Source organism: Lepisma saccharinum, chromosome 26, assembly GCF_977018435.1.
Source record: "Lepisma saccharinum chromosome 26, izLepSacc3.1, whole genome shotgun sequence".
Lineage (NCBI taxonomy): Eukaryota > Metazoa > Arthropoda > Insecta > Zygentoma > Lepismatidae > Lepisma > Lepisma saccharinum.
The window spans coordinates 31655035-31678238 of record NC_139254.1 but is presented as its reverse complement, the minus strand read 5'-3'; the positions used below and the strand labels follow the sequence as shown (position 1 = coordinate 31678238).

At 36.5% G+C, this 23204-nt stretch overlaps 1 protein-coding gene across 1 annotated transcript in view; it reads left to right on the top strand.

Moving 5' to 3' along the window:
• Ac3 (Adenylate cyclase 3) overlaps window positions 1-23204 on the top strand; it is a 568126-nt gene that overhangs the window by 138957 nt on the left and 405965 nt on the right. The window contains exon 2 of the mRNA XM_083112151.1: window positions 19462-19611. Within this exon, the coding sequence (XP_082968277.1) occupies window positions 19462-19611 (150 nt within the window). The remainder of the gene's footprint in view (window positions 1-19461; window positions 19612-23204) is intronic.

The window sequence follows — 23204 nt, the reverse complement described above, 5'->3', positions numbered from 1 at the left end:
AACAATGGCTCAGAGCGATATTAAGCGACTAATAACAGAAATAGATGAGCTCAAAAACGCAAATTCGTAGTTGAAATCTAAACTACAGTTCTACGAACTTATATTGGACGACCTGGAAAACCGGTCAAGAAGGAACAATCTAATTTTCCACGGTTTTAGTGAAACGTCCGGCGAATCTTGGGACAGTTCTGAGCGACCCGTGAGAGACGCTTTATGGAAGACACAAAATTGAGATTTGCTAATCGAACACCAAAACACAATGCAGGATAAACGCATCACAAGCATCGTGTGCCTTACATGCAAAGATGTGTTCAAGCAGGGTCAAAACTTCGTGCAGTTCTTAGTGTGTTCACTCGGCGAATGGCAATGACCTGTATTTCGTGTATTATTCTTCTAATGATAGTTTCTATCGTACGAGTATATAATTTAGTGTCCGTTTTCCCCTATCCCATGTCCATATGCCCCGAACATGCCCGACAGACTTTCCATATTTTAAATGCTATATTCTATTATGTGTTTATTGAATGTTCGCACCTTATGTGCCAAACATTATCTCCACCTTTCAATAAAAATATATTTTTAAAAATATGCTTAGGATATCCGTTTGTCCCGCCCTTACCCTACAACATCGAAACAAAAATACAGAAGGAATTATTTTTCAAAAACAATGTCATGGTCTTTCATGTCCAACAATGATTACAGATAATTTGAAATAATAGAATGCTTAAAAGTCTTCAAAATTATCATAGCAAAGATTTTTGACGGTTAAGTTATGTGCAGATGGGCTAATCGAAACAGAGCCTACAGTTGAGACTCGGATCGGAGCCAGTGAAATGTGCCCATCAAAGAAAAGCTTATCTGGAGGAGAGGTGAGCGTAACGAGCTATGAAACCACTTCCCAAGTTCGAACCCTGAGTATTACATGGAATTGATTTACGTTTGTTCGGTAATCCATTTCCTAGGTTCATCATTAATATTCATTGTCACGATTAACCGAAGAGATAGAGAAGCTACGTAAAATAGCCGAAATAATTTTGACTTTTTTTATGTCCACTTTATGAACAGATAATCGGGACTGAACCTACAGTTTAAATAAGAATACGAACCACTATATGCCTCCACCGGTTCTAAAACCAAATTCCCCTCGATTGCAAGGCGACTACATTACTACTACACCGTCGAAGAATCACAATAACAGAGAGAAATAAGAAATTAGAATTATTTCATTGGACTGGGGGTATTTTATTACTGTCAAAGCCACAACGACAGCATGTAGCTACCGTTAGAATAAATTAAATAGATTAAATGAAATGTAACAAATCAAAGAAGAAAAAAAACCGAAGCCTTTGTAGGCGACAACATAAACTGACCATCCAGAGCCTTCGGCTACCGAAGCGGCTTTGCAACTTGTTTTCATTTACTTCGCAATGCAAAACCTCAAACAGGTAATTAATCGGAGAATGTAGTTAGAGCTTCAGGGAACTTGAAATACACACGATTAGGGGTTCTTAAATCCTTCAAAAATCAATATATTGCCCGAGAATTCACAAACTGCGAATCGAGAGGGATTTCGATTGAGTTTAGGACAAACAGCTCCGTTGTTCAACAGATATTGCTGCATATCGGACCAGCGATGCTTCCCACATGACGCACAGCCACGTATAATGGAGAACGCGGAGTTTTTTGCTGTTATTCTCTCGTACCTTGCTCGATCAATAACTCATTTAAATATTTCAGCACTGAGTCTGGGCGAGTGGGAGCGCGTTTCAAAAGATAAGGCAACAGCTTCGACCGCAAAGGTTAGGACGTCCATCATGTTAACAGAGCGGTACAACGTTCTGACAACAATGAGTTATTTTTTTTTTTTTTAAAAAAACAAACTTACTAGACAAGTTTTTAAATATTATTTTTTGAGATTTTATATCACATTATTGTGCTGAGTACCCAAGCTCCATGAGTACCAATCGTTAATTTCGACTTAGATAGGGAGATCGATAAGCCTTGTAGCATTCTCATTGTTCGATAATGTTCATTGGTAAACTTAAGAAGCTCCTAGTTCGAGTCTCGACCTCGGCTTGAGCGTTTCTTTCAAATTGTCCAGAAAGCAATTACATCGTCTTCACCCAGTTAAACCCAGCCAAATAAACTTCGCAAAACAAGAATGAAAAAGAGAATTCGAAGAGATTTCGATCATATTATTTTGTACCTACTAAGCTAATATCAATCACGTTTAGATCTAAAGAAATTCCTAAACATATTATAGTGGTTAGTCACATTTTCGATGTTACACCGAAAGTTAGAAATCTTATGCAATGTAAGAAATGTTACAGATTTGCACGTTCAGCAGCCATATGCAAGGATAAAGCTAAGTGTGCTAGATGTGGAAGAGAGGAACATAAAAATTCTAATGAAACTCCGAAATGTTTAAATTGCGGAGAACATGTTGCTACTGATAAGTCATGTGTAAAATGGGAAATGGAAAGATAAATCATGAGAGTTATGGCATATGATAATTAATCCAGGCAAGAAGCAAGGCAGGTCATGTTTCAAGTAATTGTGTTATACAAGGTAACTCATACGCTGACCAAATTAAAAATCATATAAACAAAAGTCAAGACGGATGGGTGTTGTAGAAAATAGCATAAAGGTACAAAACAGATTTGAAGCCTTAAGTGATTGGGGTGAAAGAAAATCAGACACATACTTGAAAAATGTTTCATGGAAAAGAGTTCCTCCAGAAAGTCATAGAGACTATTCCAAATTTGAAAATAGATTTGGAAAAAATTTCAGACTAAATTCCTATTCGCAAACAAAGAATTAAAATGGTGGAAATTCTCAAGGAGAATCCAATAAAGTTTATCTAAAGAAATTACAAAGTAATCAAAAACAATTAAATGGAAAGTCTACAGGAACTGTAATTCACACAAGGAATAATGAGGAAGATGTGGATAGTACAAACAGAAGCATGCAAGAGGTGAACATCGGAATTTACAACAATGAAGAACAGAAAAAAATTGTGTACTTTACTCACATAACATCTCTGAAGGATCTTATGTATAATTTGTTACAATTAATGGTGAAACTTATGGCGACATTAACTAAAAATTCTGACTTATTAAGCATAAAAGAAATACTAACAGAATGCTCACAAATAAATGGTAAGGTGCAGAAAATTATTGAGGATTTGGAAATTTTTGGAGAGAGACCTTATGGTGTGGAAGAAAAAAATAATGGAAAACGTTCGTGGGGGTACACGGGAATGTAAGATCACTGAAAGCAAGATAGCAAAATCTGGTGAAATTAATAGATGAATATAGACCTGAACTTTTATGTTTATCGGAAATCTCTGTGAACCCGTCAAACATAAATTATTTTAAAGTAAATCATTATCACATGATTTATGAAAAGTTTAAAGATGAGAATAAAGGAGTTGCAATTATGATTCATGAAAGTATTCCATTTGAACCTATATCTTTTGATTATACATAGTCTATATACGACACATACAAAATTGAAGTCGTAGGAATTAAAATTGCTTTTATTAATCAAAAAGTTAGTATTATATCTATATATATACCTACAGCTGGAGAGTCACAGAAATTAACGACAAATTCATTATCGCAAATGTTTCAATGCATAGAAAATCCTTTTATAATAGCAGGGGATTTCAATTGCCATCACACAATATGGAGAGATCAGGATGAAGATAAGTTGGGGAAAGTGTTAGTAGAATGTATGAATTTGTACAACTTTACTGTAATTAATGACAGGTCTGCTATGTATATAGGAAGATTAGGTACTCGGCCAACATCTATAGATTTAACGTTAATGTAATATGATATATTTGGTCAATTTCAGTTGGAAGCAGACAGTGATCAAAGAACCAGTGACCATTATTTATGTTTCTTTTATAGTGATAATAATTCAGTGAGATCTTTCACTATTCCGCTCAGAAAATGGAAAGTTAACAAAGCTGATTGGAAGAAATATTCTAAATTACTTACAATCTATTTAAAAATACAGATTTCAATAATATTGATAAAAGTGCATATGATTATTGTGTAGATTCTGTTAGTATTGTTATGGACAGATCATGTACAAGGGCAAAAGATGAAGTTGTAAAAAAGTATCCACACTAGTGGAATAAAGATTGCCAACATTTTAAAATACAGAGAATCGAAGCTTCAAAAGTTTATAAAACAATACCAAATCAGGTAAATATAAGAAAGCAATAGCGCAGGCCAAGAAAAGTTATATCAGTGCAAAAAGACAATCGTGGGCAAAGTATTGTGAGGACATAAATAAAAAAGAGTATATCAGTACCGTGTGGGCTATATTTAAATCAATCGGCAAACCACATACCCCTCGCCGTACCATTCAAAGAAACTTGGAAAGATAAATTTATTATGAAGGTAACATGTAATAATGAACACGAACAAGCAGATGCCCCTGATGAAATTTTCTCTTTCAGTCCTAAAGATAGACATTCAGAAGGATTATACACCAACATCATGATCGATGAAATAAGAGACATAATAATTAGAGACAAGGACACAACTCGAGGATAAGATGGAATATCATACTCAATGATTCCAAAATTGCGGGAATGTGGTGAAATATATCTTTGTAACATCTATAACTATATAATGAATTCAAGAAATGTACCGCAATCGTGGTACACTCAAATAATTTTATCAATATTGAAACCTGGCAAAAGCCCATATAAAGGAGAATCTTACAGATCAATAGTTTTGTTTTCCGTATGGGGAAAAATTTTGAAAAATTAATTATAAAAAGAATATGTTGGCATATAGAGAGACAGGGTTTATTTTCAAGGCTTGAAGTTGGATTTAGGAAGGGCATGGGGTGTACAGATACGTCGGCAATGTTATTATCAAAAATGTATGATATAATGAAAAGGAAAAGTAGTCTTATTGCTGCTTTCTTAGATAATAAAGGAACATATGATAATGTAAATATACATAAATTATTAAACATTCTACAAAATCTGAAAATATCTTATATACATCTAAAAGTAATTTGGAATCTATTAAAAAACCGTTGTTTATATTTTTACTTTCACAATAAAGTTGAGGGTCCTAGATGGATAACAAGGGGACTTCCACAGGGAAGCCCTTTAAGCCCTTTACTTTTTAATATATATTTAATGGATGTTCAAAAGAATATGTCCTGAGCTATTTGGATTTATACAATATGCAGATGATTTATGTATATATGAGAGTGTCAAGCAAGTAGATAAAGAAGTCACCAACATGGAAACGAAAATTATAGAGATAAAAAAAATTCTTCATAATAGGTCTATGAATAAATATATCGTCAGAAAAATCAAAAGCTGATTATATTTAGTAACAAAGGAGCTACGAAAAATTTGAATCAATACACGAAAAAGTTATACATTCCCATACAAAATACAGTAACATTTGTAGGCGTTATATTTGATAATAAATTAACATGGAAACCTCATGTTAAAATGTTAGTGAAAAAGGCAGAAGTAATTTACAATGTATTTCGTTCTATGGCTACAACAAAATGGGGAAGTCCTCCAAGTACCATGATGATTTTTTACGAAACCTATTACAAACCAACAATAGAATACGGGATTATAGTCTTTAATACAGTTTCGGAACGTGTATTTCGACCTTTGGAAGTAATGCAGAGGAAAGTTTTTCGGAAGTGTCTAGGACTGATGAAGAGTACTCCCAATGTTGCAGTATACAAGGAACCATGCGAATGGAGCTTACATTATAGGAAAAGAGAAATGTCCATTAAATATCTGTTAAAAACAATGTCAGAAGTGAATCATTCGTTTAACGACATTCTATTCGACTTGGTTGAATTATATGATACAGGCAAAATTAACAACTGCAAAGATATAGGATGGGTGCAATTATATAATGAGTACTATGAGGATCATCAAAAATTATTGAAAGTAAGGAGTCAACCCATTTATACTCTAGATTTTCCTGTTTCTGAATATAGAGATATTTATTTTCCTGAACAATATACAAAATATGATTACATGGAAAGATGGAAAGATTATTACTTTATATATACACAGACTGTTCAAAAAGTAGTCAAAATGTAGGATGTGCTGTTTATGATGAACAGAAGAAGGAATCAATTGTGATACATTTACCGGAAGATTTTTCCATTTTTACAGCTGAAGCTTATGCAATTTACCAAGCACTAATTTATACATATAAATTGCAAGAAAAAATATATTAATATTAATGGATTCCAAAAGAGTATTACATTCAATTCAGTCCAATTACGATTTATTATTATTATCTAATGCTCCCCAAACATTACAAACTGTGTAAAAACTTTACAAAATTTAAGGAGCAGGGGAAAGATGATTAATTTAACCTGGGTTAAAGCACATTGTCAAACTTTAGGAAATGATATATCAGATTTGTATGCAAAACAAGCTAGGGTAATTCAACCTGTACTGAAGCTGAAAACCTGGTACACAGACCTTCTGCCGAGGGTGAAAAAAAAAGTTGAAGGAAAACTGGAAGGAATGGTGCAAAGGTGTATTTCAAAATGCAGGCAGTTTTATCAGAGGATAGCTAATTTCAATAGAATCAGGCCTTGGTTTACAGACGTTCAAGGTGCAAGGAATGAGATAGTATTACTAAATCGTATTTGGTCAGGACATACAACTAGTAAAAGTCATTTACAAAAGATCCGGATTATACAAAACCCAAACTGTACATGTGGCAACAAGGAAGATATACACCATATCATATTTGAATGTAACAGATACACACAAGAAAGAGATATATTCTATAAAACTCTTTTAAACTGTGAAATTCCTCTTCCTTAGTGTTTGGAATCTTTGATTTGTGAACCTAACCTTACAGCTGGATATATATTGTTATCTTTTTTTAGAAAATGTTGCTTAACTATTTAGTAGAAAAAACTTTCATTGATAGTGTATTTTAATAATAATGTACTAAAAATGTAAGTTTATATACAATACATATATAGATATGGGAAAATTGCTTAGCGGTAATCCCAAGTAAAATGTAAATAAATAAATAAATAAATAATAGCTGCAACATACAAGTGAGTTGTTACCTGTTGGGCAAGAGTGTGTTTCAGCCCACCATAATACCCCAACATAGAAAGCTTCAGAATTATATACAGTATAATGCAGTCACACTTAAACGAATCCATAGAGGAAGAATGAAAGACTGAATAGATAGAATATACAAAATAAGGGAAAAAAAACAAACAAAGGAGAGAAGAAACACGCCAACATGGAAATAAATAAATAGAGAAAAGGATAATGGTAATAAAGAGAGAGAGAGAGAGAGAGAGAGAGAGAGAGAGTGAGATTGAAAAGAAAGCATCATCGGCTAACAGAAGGAGAGATAGAGAACATGATAGAGGAAGAAAGGCAGATAAAAATAAAGCGATAGTTAAATAAGATGAAATGCAAAGAAGAAGTTAGAAAGTTGGAAAGTTATGGTTGTCATGACTACAGAAAGAATCAGAACTCACCCGAATGAAGTTCCCTGGGCCTCCCCCATGGCGCAGTGGTAGCGTCATTGCCTTGTAATTAAGGGGTTCCGGGTTCGATATCCGGTGGAGGCACAAGTGGTTCAGATCCCACTTTAAACTGTAGGCCCAGTCCCGGTTAGCCTTACTGTGCATAAGGTGGACTTAAAACACCAACTCAAACAAACAAACCGAATGAAGTTCCGTGGCGATACCACTAGCGACATACAGGTAGTACACTGGGCCTCCATTAAGTAGAAAGCTTTCTTCCGTCTACTTATCTGTGGAGTGCAAGGGGAATACTTTATGTGCGAAACAAAATTCGTGCAGAGCGTTACAGATTTATGTTATATGAAAAAACTATATTTCTCTTAGTTCAGCATACATTATAACAGTTGAATCACTAATTAAATATCTGCTTCTGTACATACACACTGGCAAATTTCTGATTTCGTCCCTGGGCAGTTGAAACTTTTTACATTCTTTCATCTTTCATAGTTTGTTTGCAGTTCTTGTTTGTTTCCTTCGCACCACCTGATTAGGTAAACTACTGTTGCGATGGGCATAGTATGTTGGCAATGAAGGAAAATAACAAGTACCCATGCTAGGATTCGAATCAAGCACATGTTTTGACAGCATGTAACATTTAGAGCATACAAGGGGCACTTTTCATACTAAGAATTACATCTTCAAATAATAATAATAATAATAATAATAATAATGTCGTCTTTCCCATCCGCCACAAGGTTATAATGATTGCTAAAAAAACTGTTATTTTCTACGGTTTATTCGTGATAATGTTATGTACAGTGGCTTTTTGAAATTATGACTTGATAGAGTTTCTTGCATTTAAAGCACATGTATCATTTTTACATTGTTCACATACATTGTAACTATTGTTCTATATATTGTTTTAACCTGAGAATTTTGATCGTGAAGTCAAGCTTTTAAACCGAGTCAGAATTTACCTATCTATTCTCAGCTGTGTACAAGATTACAAGTGATTACTAAAAGTATGTGTAGGGGGGTTTGGAAAATCCAAAACTCTCAAAATCGGTCAATATACTTCTGACGTTTTGTTGAAGTGATGTTTTGAATCAACAACTGCATTAAGTTACACAAATATGCTCAGTAATGATACATTTCAGATGTAAAATAATGCTTCGTAGATATGCATAATTTTTACAAAGTTGTTCTATTCTACATATTATTGCATCAATGATTCTTTGTAAGGTATCTAGTAATAAATATACAGAAAAAGAACGCATTGTATGGAATTGAAATAAATAATGGCAAATACACGTTTCGAACCATATGTTCAACAACAATAATGTCTTAGTAAGAAATTAAAGTTAAACATTTTGTAACGACAAGCAATTTCTCGTACAAACCTACGCTGTATGACGCAATTTTAAGAGTGTCTGGTTAAGTACCAACCTGTATTTTGAACTCGTTAAAGAAACGTGAAAATCGGAAACGTTCGTTCATATAGACCCAGAACTGGATGTTACAACTTGTAGTTTTGTTGATAATTCATTGTATTATGTTTTATAATATTGGAGTTAAACATGTTAATGATTATGTGTATATGTGTGTTAGTGTTTCCGAATAGAGAAAGATTAAAATAGGGACTGTATTTTAAGTGTGTTATTTGGGAACGACATTGTTGCATCTTGCCACATGTATGTAGGAATTCAACACGAACTAACGAGCAGCCCTGGCCCAAAACCATGGTAACGGTTGAAGTGTTTGTGTGCGATGACGTGTAACCGGCCAAGTGAATGCATCACTTCAATGTGAAGTCACGTGAAATGACAAAACGACAGTGTTGCAGTATGCAGATATTAAACACCAGAACAAGAACAATGTGTAGATGAGGATGTGTACTACAGGCTATGGAAAAGGAGATGCGATAACCACTAACGCCGTCAAACGGTTGGGCGGGAACTTTATGTCACATACCATGAAGAAGTAATAGGATCTGAGTTGATTATGTCCTTTGCGATTAGTCCACTCAGAATTAGTTCACTTCATCAAATGATTTACTAAATCTCATCAATTTACATTGTCGAATTCATTATTTGAGTTTTTTTTTTGGTTTAGGTACAACATCTTCACCGAAGAGAAAATTATGCTCATTTCTTTGTTTTCCTTGACCCTGTACATCCAGGGTCAAGGAAGTCAGTAATAAGGTGTGTTATATACAGTGTACGTACAACTATAGATTGAATTGTATCTTCTCCAAATATGATGTATAAAGAAACAAACTGCCGGAGAACTAAGTGAGGTGAGTGTACAATTTTATATTACTATTATAGTGGAACCACAAGCAAAGAAACCTGCGCAAACTCGCGACTCCTGTGCACCATACTCCAGTGTGGAGGGGAGGGGGACAGTGGAGCATGCTCTCTTATAGTCAGAGTTGAACGGAAGAGGAGGAAGGCTATTTTTCTTGTGGTCGCTCTTGTAAGTAAGGGGAACTGTGATTGGCCATTCATCTATTTTATTACTTCTTCATCATCTCAATTGACTTAAATGGCCGGAAGAGCAAAGTAAATTAATTTATCAAATATAAATACAAACACGTACCGTTTAATAAATAACCAAAATGGAATGAAACGTTAGCAGTTTATATTTTTATAGCTTTATGTGAATATGTAGGGAAAAAGCGAGAGAGAATTGTACACCAATGTCAAAGAAATGGTAGGCGAAGTATTTACCAGGATTATACTCCCTACATTCCTGCTCATAATAAGGAGTCGAAGGTATCTTGCTTGAGGATCTTTCTTCGATGTAAACCTAAAAGTTGACTTTTCAGATTACGTACATAATCTTCTGGGCAGAAATGCGCACTGCGGATTCTAGCATTAGCATGATTCACGTTAGCGTTTCCACACGAATCCAAAGCTCGGTGACCGAAGAATCCTTTTGAAAAACGTATATAATGTATATATTATGTTCAACGTACTTGGAAGATGTATCTTGTGCTGAACTAAAATAAATAATAATTGCAAGTGGTGTGCGGTATCTCGGAAAGTCGGGACCGGGATAGGAAAGAAAAATTCTGTCCCTATCACGACTTCAGCAAATGACTTCCCTAAATTTCTGGATCCCGAGCAGTCGGGAAATACCGAATGGTCATTTTAAAACGGTATTAATTCTTGACGTTTTCTACATTGCAAGTGTCTGGAACTTATCGGAAATTGTTAATTTTCTTTCCAGAAATGCAAAGAAAATCACTTAAGGTAAAGTAAAAAAAAGTAAAGTGTTCCCCTGTGCATAGCACCACGCCATGAAGGTGTATAGGGGGTGTGGGGGTAACGCCCCACACTTTCTTGATCCGGTCGTGAGTGGGGGTGATGTGATCAGCATCACGCCCCTGACCGCCTTTACCCCCCAGGGTTTCCCCCAGGTACCCATGTTATTCGACGCTGGGTAGGCGCCAGGGCCGCTTAGAAAAGTTCCCGGATTTGAACCGGCCGGGGATCGAACCCGGGACCTTGAGCATGGTAGTCAGACGCGTTACCGACTGAGCCACCGCGGCCACTTAAGGTGAAAATGAGAATTTGAGATTTCCCGACTAGTAGAGAAATTGCGAATATTTCCCGTCCCGAATGTCGGGATTTAAAAAAAATTCCCGTTCCGATCAAAAATATTCTGTCCCGCATAACAATAAGTATCTATCTATATTTATTTTCAATTTGTCTGAAGCCACAAAATGTAAATGGGTGGAAATGCTCATTTGGGTACTCGATTTCGTGTGTTCAGTTTCTGGCATGGTTTCCTATCTGCATAGTGCAACACTAGCGCATAGATTTGGAATTCATTTCGTGGATAAATTCACCTCTTACCGTCGTTTCGTCATTACGAGTAAACAACGGATTGGCCCAACCTATACTTCTAATAACCTTGCTAACGAGTGCAAAACCCATCTCTTTTCCTACACTCACAGGAGATAGCGTAAACGTAGGTGTTGCGGCTCTTAAAAAACTTAGAAGTCCGATTAAGGAGAGACACCTAAGCTCTTATCAACCTTAGGACTATTATGCGCAAGTAAGTAGTTGTATGTCGAACGCTTTATATAGAGGAGTCCACACACTTGAGATAAAACTCGTGCTTTTTACAGGGATGCCTTACGGGGTAAAAGTAAAAAAAAGTAAAGTGTTCCCCTGTGCATAGCACCACGCCATGAAGGCGTATAGGGGGTGTGGGGGTAACACTTTCTTGATCCGGTCGTAAGTGGGGGTGATGTGATCAGCACCACGCCCCTGACCGCCTTTACCCCCAGGTTTCCCCAGGTACCCATGTTATTCGACGCTGGGTGGGCGCCGGGGCCGCTTCCATCGTTAGAAAAGTTCCCGGATTTGAACCGGCCGGGGATCGAACCCGGGACCTTGAGCATGGTAGTCAGACGCGTTACCGACTTTTTTTTTTTTTTTTTTTAACAAAATTTTATTTTATCAGCATATATACAAAATATGTCTGTTTTCTTACATGAATTCTGTTAAAGTATTGTATAGAATTTTTAACATAGTAAGTATTATAGTAAGAGTCCCATTTTGGCTATCTGATACAATATTTTTGGCTTAAACATGCATTTGTACCTGTAATATAAATATACATTTCTTCATATATTTAATACCTGTTTACACTTTCACACCACAAGTACAAAATTATTGTTTTCTAAACAACACTGAGGTAGTTTCCAAAATACTCATACATTTTTGGATATTGTAACATTTTCCATCTAGTTCTTTTTAAATACTGTGTGAACAAAATGCTATTGCTCTCATACTTTTTACAAAATACATAATATATTGTATTAGCTATTAACCAAATTACTGCATTGTTTTTCTTTTCTGGAAAATATTTGAAATCTGGTCTTGTACACATCGACGGTTGAAAGTATTGGGGTGATGTTCGACATATTTGTCCTAGATATGTCGTTAGGCATTTCCAAATTTCCTGTCCTCCATTACATGTTACTATTCTATGCTCAGTGGTGTCTATCTCTCCACATATGTGGCATTTATTAGTTGTTTGTCTCTTGATATTATGTAAGCGTTCATTAGTTGGTATAATATCATGTATTACATTGTACCAAACTCTATACACTGATGTATCCAAAAATTTCTTATTTAAATTTTTCCAAATATTTTGCCATCTGTTATTGGGAAAATGTTTTTCAATGCGGTGAGTCGGTATCTGCAACTGTTTGTGAAACAGTGTATATAAGTATTGAGAGAGTTTTACATCTTCACCTTTTGGCGGAAGCAACACATAACTGAATTCTTGCATCAAACTTCGTAGATATATCGGTCCGTTTTGCAATCTGCGTAGATCTGGCGGATTTTGGGGTGGAAATTCCTCCGTCCATAACTGTATCCATAATGATGTAATGGAATGTTCAATGCCATAGAGCGTATAGGATCTTGCCAGGAATAGGGATTTGCATTTGATCTCAATATTTGTGAGCTCCAATCCTCCATTTAGTTTCATTTGCCATAGATTGGATAGTGGTATTCGAAAAAAATGGCCATACCACATAAACCAACCAATTGCTGAATTCATTATTCTGAGGAATTTTTGATTGATTGGGATCACTTGGGCCGTATAGTTTAATTTACTAAACATATATGTTTGCAAAAACCACACCCGTTGAATCATGTTAAACTGTCTGCTTCGCATTTTATAACATTGTATGCGAATGTCTCTCGCTATCTTTTGCCAATTGGATTCTAACATTTGTTCCTCGTCCCTGTGAAAAATTATTCCTAATATTTTAATTTCCTGTACATATGGTATCCCTATATCTGGATATTTTTGAGCCCATGTGCCAAAGGGTAGCGCCTTTGATTTTTCCATATTTATTTTGGCCCCAGTAGCACGGCAGTATATATGTATCGCTGTCATCATTTTTTGCATTTGCTCGTTTGTGGTGATACAGGCAGATAGATCATCTGCAAAAGCAAACACTTGGTTTTCCTTAAAGGCGTGTATCGCGTCGGGAGTAGTTTTCCTGGTATATTGCAGCAAAGGATCCAGGGTTAAAGCAAACAAGAGCATACTTAGTGGACATCCTTGCCGAATTGATCTTGTTATATTTATTGGGGACGACAGGAATCCATTGACCATTATCCGAGATGTTGCCTGTTGATAGAAACCTTTCAAAATATTAATAAATTTATCACTGAATCTATATGCCTTTAGCACCTCAAACAGGTAGTCATGCGACACTAAATCAAACGCTTTTTTGAAATCAAAAGCAAGCACACATGCATCAAGTTTCTGCACCAGATAATAGGATATCATGTCGCGAATCCCTCCAACTGCACTGAATATGTTATGCTTTTTGCCAATGCATGTTTGTTTCTCGCTGAGTATCCGTGGTAAAATTAACTTTAACCTATTTGCTAAGATCTTTGCCATTATTTTATAGTCACAATTTAGTAATGTTATTGGTCTGTAGTCGTCTACTTGTTTTGCGTGTGTTTTTTTCGGTATCAATATGATGATGCCTTCATTTTGTAAAACTTTTCCATTTTTAAAGGCATCTTGTATGATTTTGATTAGTTCATATTTTATAATCTCAAAAAACTGCAAATAAAACTTGTAACCAATACCATCTTTTCCTGGTGCTCCTTTAAGATTGCATGTTCGTAACGCTTCATATACTTCTTCTATTGTTACTTCAGTATCTAAAAGTTGTCTATCCTCTTCTTGTAAACCATTGTTTAGCGATTTCAGTATTGTCTCTCTTGCTTCTGATTCCCCCTCCCCGGTTTGATAAAGCTCCCCATAATAGTCATAAAATGTTTGCATGATTCCTGGCTGACTCGCATGCGATTCTCCACCTGAATCCACAAGATTGTTTATCATGAGTGTTTTTTGTTGTTTTTGCATCTGTACATAGTGATACATCGAAGTTCTTTCATCTTGAATTAAATTCTTGGAATTTGTTCTTATTGTTATGCCTTCCATTTGTTGCCTCTGCAGTGTTAAGATTTTGGCTTTATACTGCTGTATGGCTTGGTAATTTTTGGTGACATCTCTCCCTTGACATGCCTCGTGTAAACACTGGTAATAAAAGTTGATCAATCCGTTTCTGTCTTTTGCATTTTCTTTTCCATACCAGCAGAAAAATGTTTTTAATTTTGGTTTTACATATCGAACCCACCAGTCATTATTATTACTGTAATACTTTTGTTGTTTACACCAGTCGGCCCATTTTTGTGCAAATATTTCATTGATATGTGGAAGCTCTAATAACTGTATATTTAGCTTCCAATATGAAGGACCCCTGACTAGTTTTGTTTCTTCCAGGTTAATTGCCATTTTTACTGCCATATGATCAGTAAAGGGCGCTGGCAATGCTTCTCTGGATGTCATATTTTTTATTTCATCTGTATTTGTATATAACCTATCGATTCTCGATCCAGATTTATTATTAAAATATGTAAATATTATATCCTGTCTCTTCTGTAACCAAATATCTTTCAAATGCAATTCTTCAATTAATGTTGCAAGGGCTGGACTCTTTTGATAAGCTCCTAAACAATCGGTGGGATTTAATACCTGATTAAAATCACCCCCAAATATTATTTTATATTCATTTAACGGTAGCAAATATAAAATGTCCTGATTATAAAATTGTTCACGTAACTGTCTATTTTGATTGCCTGATGGGGCATAAATATTCACAAAAGTATAGTTCTTACTTTGAAAGCTAATGCCTCTCCCATCTACTAACTTTTTTACATTAGTAATGGTTAGGCCGTTTCTAACAAGTGTTGCTGTCCCACGGCCATTGATACCAGTATTAACTATCGCTTCGTAACCATATATTGATGGAAAGTCACACATACAAACTTCCTGCAAAAACAATACGTCTATGGAGTGTACCCGTACAAATTCTTCTAACATTTTACATTTTACAGGCGAAAAGATTCCATTAATATTAATAGTACATATTCTAGTGGTATATACCATTAATAAATGAATAATATAGCACACAGTTAATAGTACTTTCCGATCGTCCCTCATAACGTTGAAAAAAGAAATGCAAACAACAAATGAAATATCAAATTAAATTTCCCTTTTTAGGGTTTACTTCTTCTGTTCATTACTCTATTCATACCTCCTACCTCTCTCACTGATCTCCTCTTCGCTACTGTGTTCTCGCTACCTTTCGAAGTATTTTTCGTCCGTTTTTTTGCACCCACCTGCTGAGATTTTTTCCACTTTGACACTGAAGTGACACTTTCGTCACTTTCTTCTTCTGTATTCAATTCACTTTCCAGCTCACAGTCTTTTGATGGTCCCTTGTCCTCCTCTTTTGGGACGTTGTCCTTTGCAGCTGGGATGGGAGGAAGATCAACTGAGTTTCCTTCGTCCTGCATCTGGTCATCCTGCATTTCTTCACTTCCTTTTTCCTCTTGTTTGTCTAGGTGGGAAGTTCCCGGTTGTTTTGTGTCCATCGGTAATATTTTCTGGTTGTGTTCTTCCTTTGTGGTCTCCGTGTTTACCGGTGGGAACATTTCCACCGGGCGGGCGTCACTTGGCACATTCTTTATCCCCTTATCTTTCATTTGTTCTTTTATCACATTTTGTAGACCTTCCGACCTGTTTTGATTATTATCTGGTTGGAACTGATTTTTCACGTTCGAGGAACTCCCCCTTTCCACTACTATATCACTATAATTTCTCTCTCGGTTTTTATTCACACGAAGCGTTGTTATCTGACGACTATCACATTGCCAGCTATCGTGTCCTTCTTTTCCACACACCCTGCACGTTCTCGGCTGTCCGTCGTATATCACATGGCATTGATGAGATTTTACTGTAATGAACGACGGAATCGGTTTTTTCAATTCCATTTTCACTATTCTCACCCCGTTGTAAACTTGATATTTAAAGTTTTCAGACCACGTTTCTTTGTCTATACATTCCACCTTCCCAAATTCCGTCATTTTTTCTTTCACACAGTCATCATCTAGTTCTAGTGGTAAGTTGAACACTCTTACCGCTTTTCTTTCCCTCCCCGCATCACTCAAAAGCACTTTTACAGTTTCACCATTATCATAACAAAAGTTTGTTTCCGGACCACATTTCTCTAATATTCGCGTCATTATAACTTCTCTGATACATTTTACGAAAACACATCGAAAATGCGTAGGTATTTGTATTCCCAAGATCTCATCTACGTGGAGTTGAAATTGTCCATGAATAAAGTCATGAATTTCTCGCGCCGACGGCCTCGGTGCCCCGAACGGAAAACGTATCTGGATGGTATTTTGTCTAATAATATTCATCTTTTTACTATTCTAAAGTACTTTTCCAATTCTACTTACTCGCCAGCCAACTGCACCAAACGCCACAAGCAACACGCACACGGCACTCCCGCTCGTTGTTTCCTGAAGGCAACTTTTCACTGACCTTCACGGAGCAACTAGTTTCCGCGTCCGCTCTCCCTGAAGGCTTCCACGGAACTTGACTGAGCCACCGCGGCCTTACGGGGTCGAACGTTAAATATAAGTGTAAGTTATGATTTTATGAGAATAATATTCGTTCCAAAAAAAAGAGGATGTAGAGAGATGAAGTGGCGGTTGGGCCGCAGAAATCTCTAGCTATAGAGAAAATGCTCAGATACATTGCATGTAGCTTACAGTATGTACGTAAATATTAGTAAAACATTTAACATCGGATTCTTAAATTATATGTGTTTATTATAAATCGTTATTAGAATATATTTTAATTCGCAAACTAACAATGTCACAAACAAATAAGACTGCGGATTTTAAGGGGCGTGAATATTTTGTAGGGTAGATTATCATTATTTGTAATATCAATAATTATCACTTTTAAATCTGTAATTTGGTAAGTGTTCACTGAATGTTATCCAGTTTTGATTGTTCGTTTGTGGTGTACTGAATGGAGCAACTGGCCAGTGACGGCACCAGAAATATATTAGTTGTGAGACAGAGGAAGTAGAAATATTTAGAAAACACCTAAGTAAATGAATATTTAGGATAAAAGAGCATTAGTTTAACTAGTTTGTCTTGTTTGTGGTGACATGTCCTTCCCGGACGTATGAACAGACTGTTGAAGTAGACCATCCCGCCTGATAGATATTAATCTTGTTTCTAGAAGTTAATGGGAGTGCGTTTGATAATTTTTGTGCTGCTGTTACTGTGACTTTTAGTGCGTTTCATTATGATATACAATTTTGTTCTTAATTGCATAATCAAGATAAATAGATTCTGAACCTATATGTTAAAACGTAGGTCCTGAGTTTTGTTATTTTACTGCAAGTCTTAATGTTTTCCCGTGCCCTGGGAGGTATCATGCGTATACCAATATACAGTCTCATGTTGCTCATTCTCAATTTGTATTGAGATAAATATATTTTTATGGCTATTAATATCCTATGGTTAAACCTGGCAGTGGTGAGGGTTGAGACTTTCACTTTTCATGATCAATTTGACGCCGTCAATGACACTGGCTGATCAACCGAGTAGGGATATCTCACCTTCTCTCCCCTTTCTGGCTTTGTAACTATGGAATTGTAACCTATAGCTAAGTGTCCCACAAATTGCGTAGAGAGGCATGACATAAGATTTTCCATTGGTGGTCAACTACGGGAAAGTAAGTTAAATCTGCCTTTTAGTTCCTACGGTTCCTTAAGTACATTACACCCCTGATATGGATTACACGAAAGTACAGAGTTAGCCTAAAAGAAAAAGACACTTTCAACATTTTACAGAAAGAAGAGTTTTAATAATAGGGCAGTAATATTTACATGGTTTGAAGAGTACGTCCTGAAGTTTACATTGGTAAGTTACATGTGTTCTATGTGCGACCCTTTTGTAACACGACAAATATCAATGCGATAGTCCAGTTCTCTCCCAGGACTTTTTGCCCTTGCACAGACAACCAGTTTCCTCATATGTATTGCTCCAATCGTGATTTGCCTGCCTTGTGGGTGGTTGTTTGCCATACCGTGTTCTACAACGACGCTGCACGATAGTAACAGAATTCGTTTTTGCAAATTCAATCACACACAAAGCCTTCTCCACCTGGCTAGAGGCCATACGGCTCCACTTACGTCAAGGGTGCTCACATGATGCTGATGTCACGAAGACAAACGAAAAGCATAGGTCGTAAACTTGAAGACTTTCTCTATACAACAGTACTAAATGCATTATGATGTAACACACAAATTTCAATTTATAAAACGTTTAAACTGTATATTTCTTTTAGGCTAACCCTGTATTATTTTACAGGTATAATTTTTGCCAAGTCTATCATTTTATGGGACTTCCCCAACTATGAAAGTGTAAATGTATTATTCCATCTTGTAAACAAGAGTTTCCGGTTTAGATCTCTTATGTAGACACATTGCACATTCATTTTGATCTCGATTTAAATGTAGGTTCAAACCCGATTAACTTATATGAACATAACGTTGACCTGAAACAAGCCTCTATCTGCTTTGTGTATTTTTTTTGTAATATTTACTATATATCATATTTACTTGATATTTGTTAGGTTTATTTGTCAACCAAAATATGCCTCTCTAGTGTTTCCGAAGTCTGATAGGTCACAACGACGGATACAGGAGACACTCTTTCCAGATTTACTACTGAATACCTAAAGCAGAGTTTTAGTAACATTTTATGTAATCTTCTAATATTAAATGGACAACTGATCCAATTCCAAGATTGCGTAGACAAACATGCTACACAATTATCAATGTGTTTCTTTTATTTTCAACAATATTTACGCGCACATTGTAACTATTGTCACCATGTTAACACTTTAATTCACTGCATGATAGATGGCAAAGTTATTTCTATCGTTTAACTTTCTTGATCTCAATGTTTCATTATAACTGTGTCCATGATAGTGATACCGTTTTTTCTCTCCCCTTTTCTGAAGATGTCTGCAAATTGTCTGCTACTGCTTACTGCGAATCTCTTGGGACTGACGTCATATTATTTGGCCGACAAACAACAAAGAAGAGCCTTTCTAGAAACAAGACAATCCTTGGAAATGAAGCTTGTGATCGAGGAGCAATCCAAAGAACAGGTAAGAAAACATGTTTTTATTAAATAGAATACATTAATATATATATTTGAGTCGAATGTGCGGTTCAAAGACATCCACCCAGCTCTGCGCTTCCTCTTCCTCACTCCCACTCCTATGCATTCCACGTGCAGCACCCAATGAACAGACAGAAGGCGTGTGTTTGTGTTTGGAGGGGAACAGGAGACTGCATGGGGAGACGATGCCGTGACCTTGACATGCAATTTGGAAATAAAAGCAGTATAGTTGTTATTTTAATAATGTGTGTTTTAAAATTATAATTATTACATGCGGAAAAGGATGTTTTCTTCTGTTCAAATCTGAAACTACTATTAGATTCATCGTGATGTTCCTGCATTGCTCTAATGTAATTCACAGAAATAGAATATATATTTTTTTGTATAAAAAATGAATAAAACCAGGAGTGGAGATAAATAAAAATGGAAGGAAATAGTAAGCACTTACCATACAAGATAAAAATTTCAGTATTCGCCACCTTGCTGAATTTTCGCTGAGGAATAAAATTTGTGGTACTGCAGTGTTGTCACACAATGGAAGAAGATTACAACAGACTACAAACAAAAAGTCGCTTTCACCAGGGTTTGACAATTTCCTGGGTCGGTGTGATGAAAAATGTCGGAAATATGTGGATAGGTATGGAGGTGTGTACAAGGTGAAATGGTTACTGGGCTACTAGGTTGAGTCTGGGGTCTATGGTAGCGAGCGTAACTGATATGTAGAACCTCTCCCCCCACCACACACATGTACGTATGTGTATGTGTTTCGATCATTAGTATTGTTATTTACGAAGTTTTGATACCAGCCAAAAATATCATCGTTACACGCCATTGGCACAAATAATGTCAATCAATTAGTCCGAATTGGGAAGGAATCAATAAATAGTTAAACACGGATATTCGTTAGATACCTTAAAAAGCTCAGAGTAATCAATTCAGGGGATCAAAAGACCTAAAGATTCTTCATATTCTGTTAAATTTGCATTTTCACACAAGAATTAAAAGAACTGATACATAGTAAATTTTAAAAAGGTTGTTCGAAATGATAATATTTTTTTGCTGTTGTCGCACATCTCATAAATCCCACAGGTCAGTTATTGGAAGTTGCTGTCTATTCCCGATTATTTTCCATGGAACACACTAGACGTGTCATCAAATCATTTCTCAGTAAAATCAAGCATAATTTTATCACTGAATTTCTTTTGCAGCGTGTGCATGTTATTTCTATGTGTTTTTTAAGTTATCGTCGAGGTGCCTCCTCGATGGTGCAGTGGTAGCATTTGTCGCCTTATAATCAAGGGGTTCCGGGTTCGATACCCGATGGAGGCACATTGTGGTTCGAATCCCACTTTAAACTGTAGGTCCAGTCCCCATAAGTCTTACTGTCGATAAAGTTGATTTGAAACAACAAATCAACCAAATTCCATTATCGTTGGGGCTCATCGTCAATCGCAATAACAACAATTTGTATGTGCGATGCATATTTGAATCTTAGGCTATTGATGTTTAAGAGATGTACTCACGTTAGATATTGGTGAGCCCAACTTAAGAGTTCAGTATGGGGCTTATGGGGACAGTGTTGCCGCATGGTGGGCAGTGGAAGAAGGCTCCGGCGTGCATCGAACTTCTGCTGTAGTACACGCCGTAACAAAAGTTAGTGATTAACGGAAGCGGGTACTGTTCAATACAAGAATGTAAATCCTTTCGTTATGATTTGATGGGAAGCTGTTCTTTCTTGCGGCTGTGGTACAGAGTAATGACGGTCCATGGAGGGAGATCTGCAAATAACTGTTCCCGAATATACTTGTCATACGTCTTGCTGTCCATTTCATCGTGTACGTTGGCCGTGTTTTTCCCCTTTAAGTCCACTTTTTGCACAGAAAGGCTAATCGGGACTGGACCTACAGTTTAAACTGGGATCCGAACCACTATATGCCTCCAAAGGGTATCAAACCAGGACGTTACCACTGTGCCATCGGGGAGGCCTCACATTTATCGGCACACTTGTGTCGTTTGAGACAAAACCGTGTTCATTACCGGCATGTACCAAAGAAAATCTCTCCCCCCGACCTGTAGGTGGTCGCTAACCACTCGTAAGGCCGCACAGAAAGTCTTGTTGTGTCTTTATTGTTTTGTCCCTCCATTCGTTTTGCACAGCAGCAGCTCGACAGTCATAGGCGGATCTAGATTATTTTTTTCTGGGACGTGCACAGAATATGCTGTAAGCATTACGTAATATTGGAAATATAATGTGCAGATTTGCAACTTATTCGACACATCAAAAAGTGCCCTTATATCAGTGTTGTTCCCAGTGTTTTCGAAGGGGAGGGGGTAGTACGTATACTTTTTAGTAGCTGGTCCTTATATGCCATCTTCTCCTGCTGTTGACCCTCTTCTTTTAGGAATACTTACCCAAGGGGGAGTTATGATCAGCATATACGCCCATTGGGCACGTCACATCATTCACATCAGTATAATTGCAAGGGTTCGTTCTAGGTCTAATTTGTGGTCAGATGAACTAATCGGAACTGAACCTTCAATGTATAATTTATCCTAGAATGTACCTTCACCAGGAAACTGAACCCAGGGTCCTTCGATTATAAGGGGATAGCATTAGCAGAATTTCCGTCGTCGCATTATAATCAAGTGATCCAGGGTTCGATACCTGCTGGAGGCTCATAGTACTTCGTATCTCACATAAAACTGTAGGTCCAGTCCCAACTAACCTATCTGCGCATAAAATTGTACTTAAAACTCAATCAGTCAATTATTAGTAGAGGTGTGAAATAAAAGGAGTTCTATTGTATTTTTACTCATATGAAGGATAATTACAGAAAGGAGACTGACATTCTTTTAACTATCTAGGAAAAATGGCTCGATCATTCTTTTTATCTTTTAATATAACGCTCTCAATACTTTTCATAATACTTAGTCATCATTTTGGGAGGGGCAAGTGAACCTTCTCCCGAAAAATCCGGCAATGTATTATATACAATGTGCCTGGGACGTTTCGCCGCACATCGCCTCGTATTAAAGTTATATTCGAAGTCGTTGGATTTTGCGTACCTCTTGACGTTTTTTCTGCTAGTTTGGTGTTGCAAGAGGACCTTTAATCGCTTCGCTATTAATTTTGTAAACAGTTTTGAACGAAATTCCAGTCGTTTCAGCATTTTCGCTTGCAGTCCAACTAACACTTTTACCGGGATTTTTCTGCTTGAAATATATTTATATTTATTACAATATGTCTCTCTTTACTTGCAAGACTCTGGACACTTTTATGCTTAATAATACCACCCAGTAGTAGTAATATGTACTTCTGACTGCAACTCTGATTTCTTGACCAAACGACCACAAAAAGTTGAAAAACTCACTTTCTCTCCCCGTTCCGCGCCTCATTTATTACGCTGACGACGTTTCACGGGGCAAAAAGGCAGTGATGAGTGAAAGAGGAGCTCTCCTCTTCTCCTCCTCTCCTCTTCTCATCTTCTCATCTTCTTTTTTTCTCATTTTCTCATCTTCTCATTTTCCCATTTTCTCATCTTCTTATTTTCTCATCTTCTCATCTTCTTATTTTCTCAT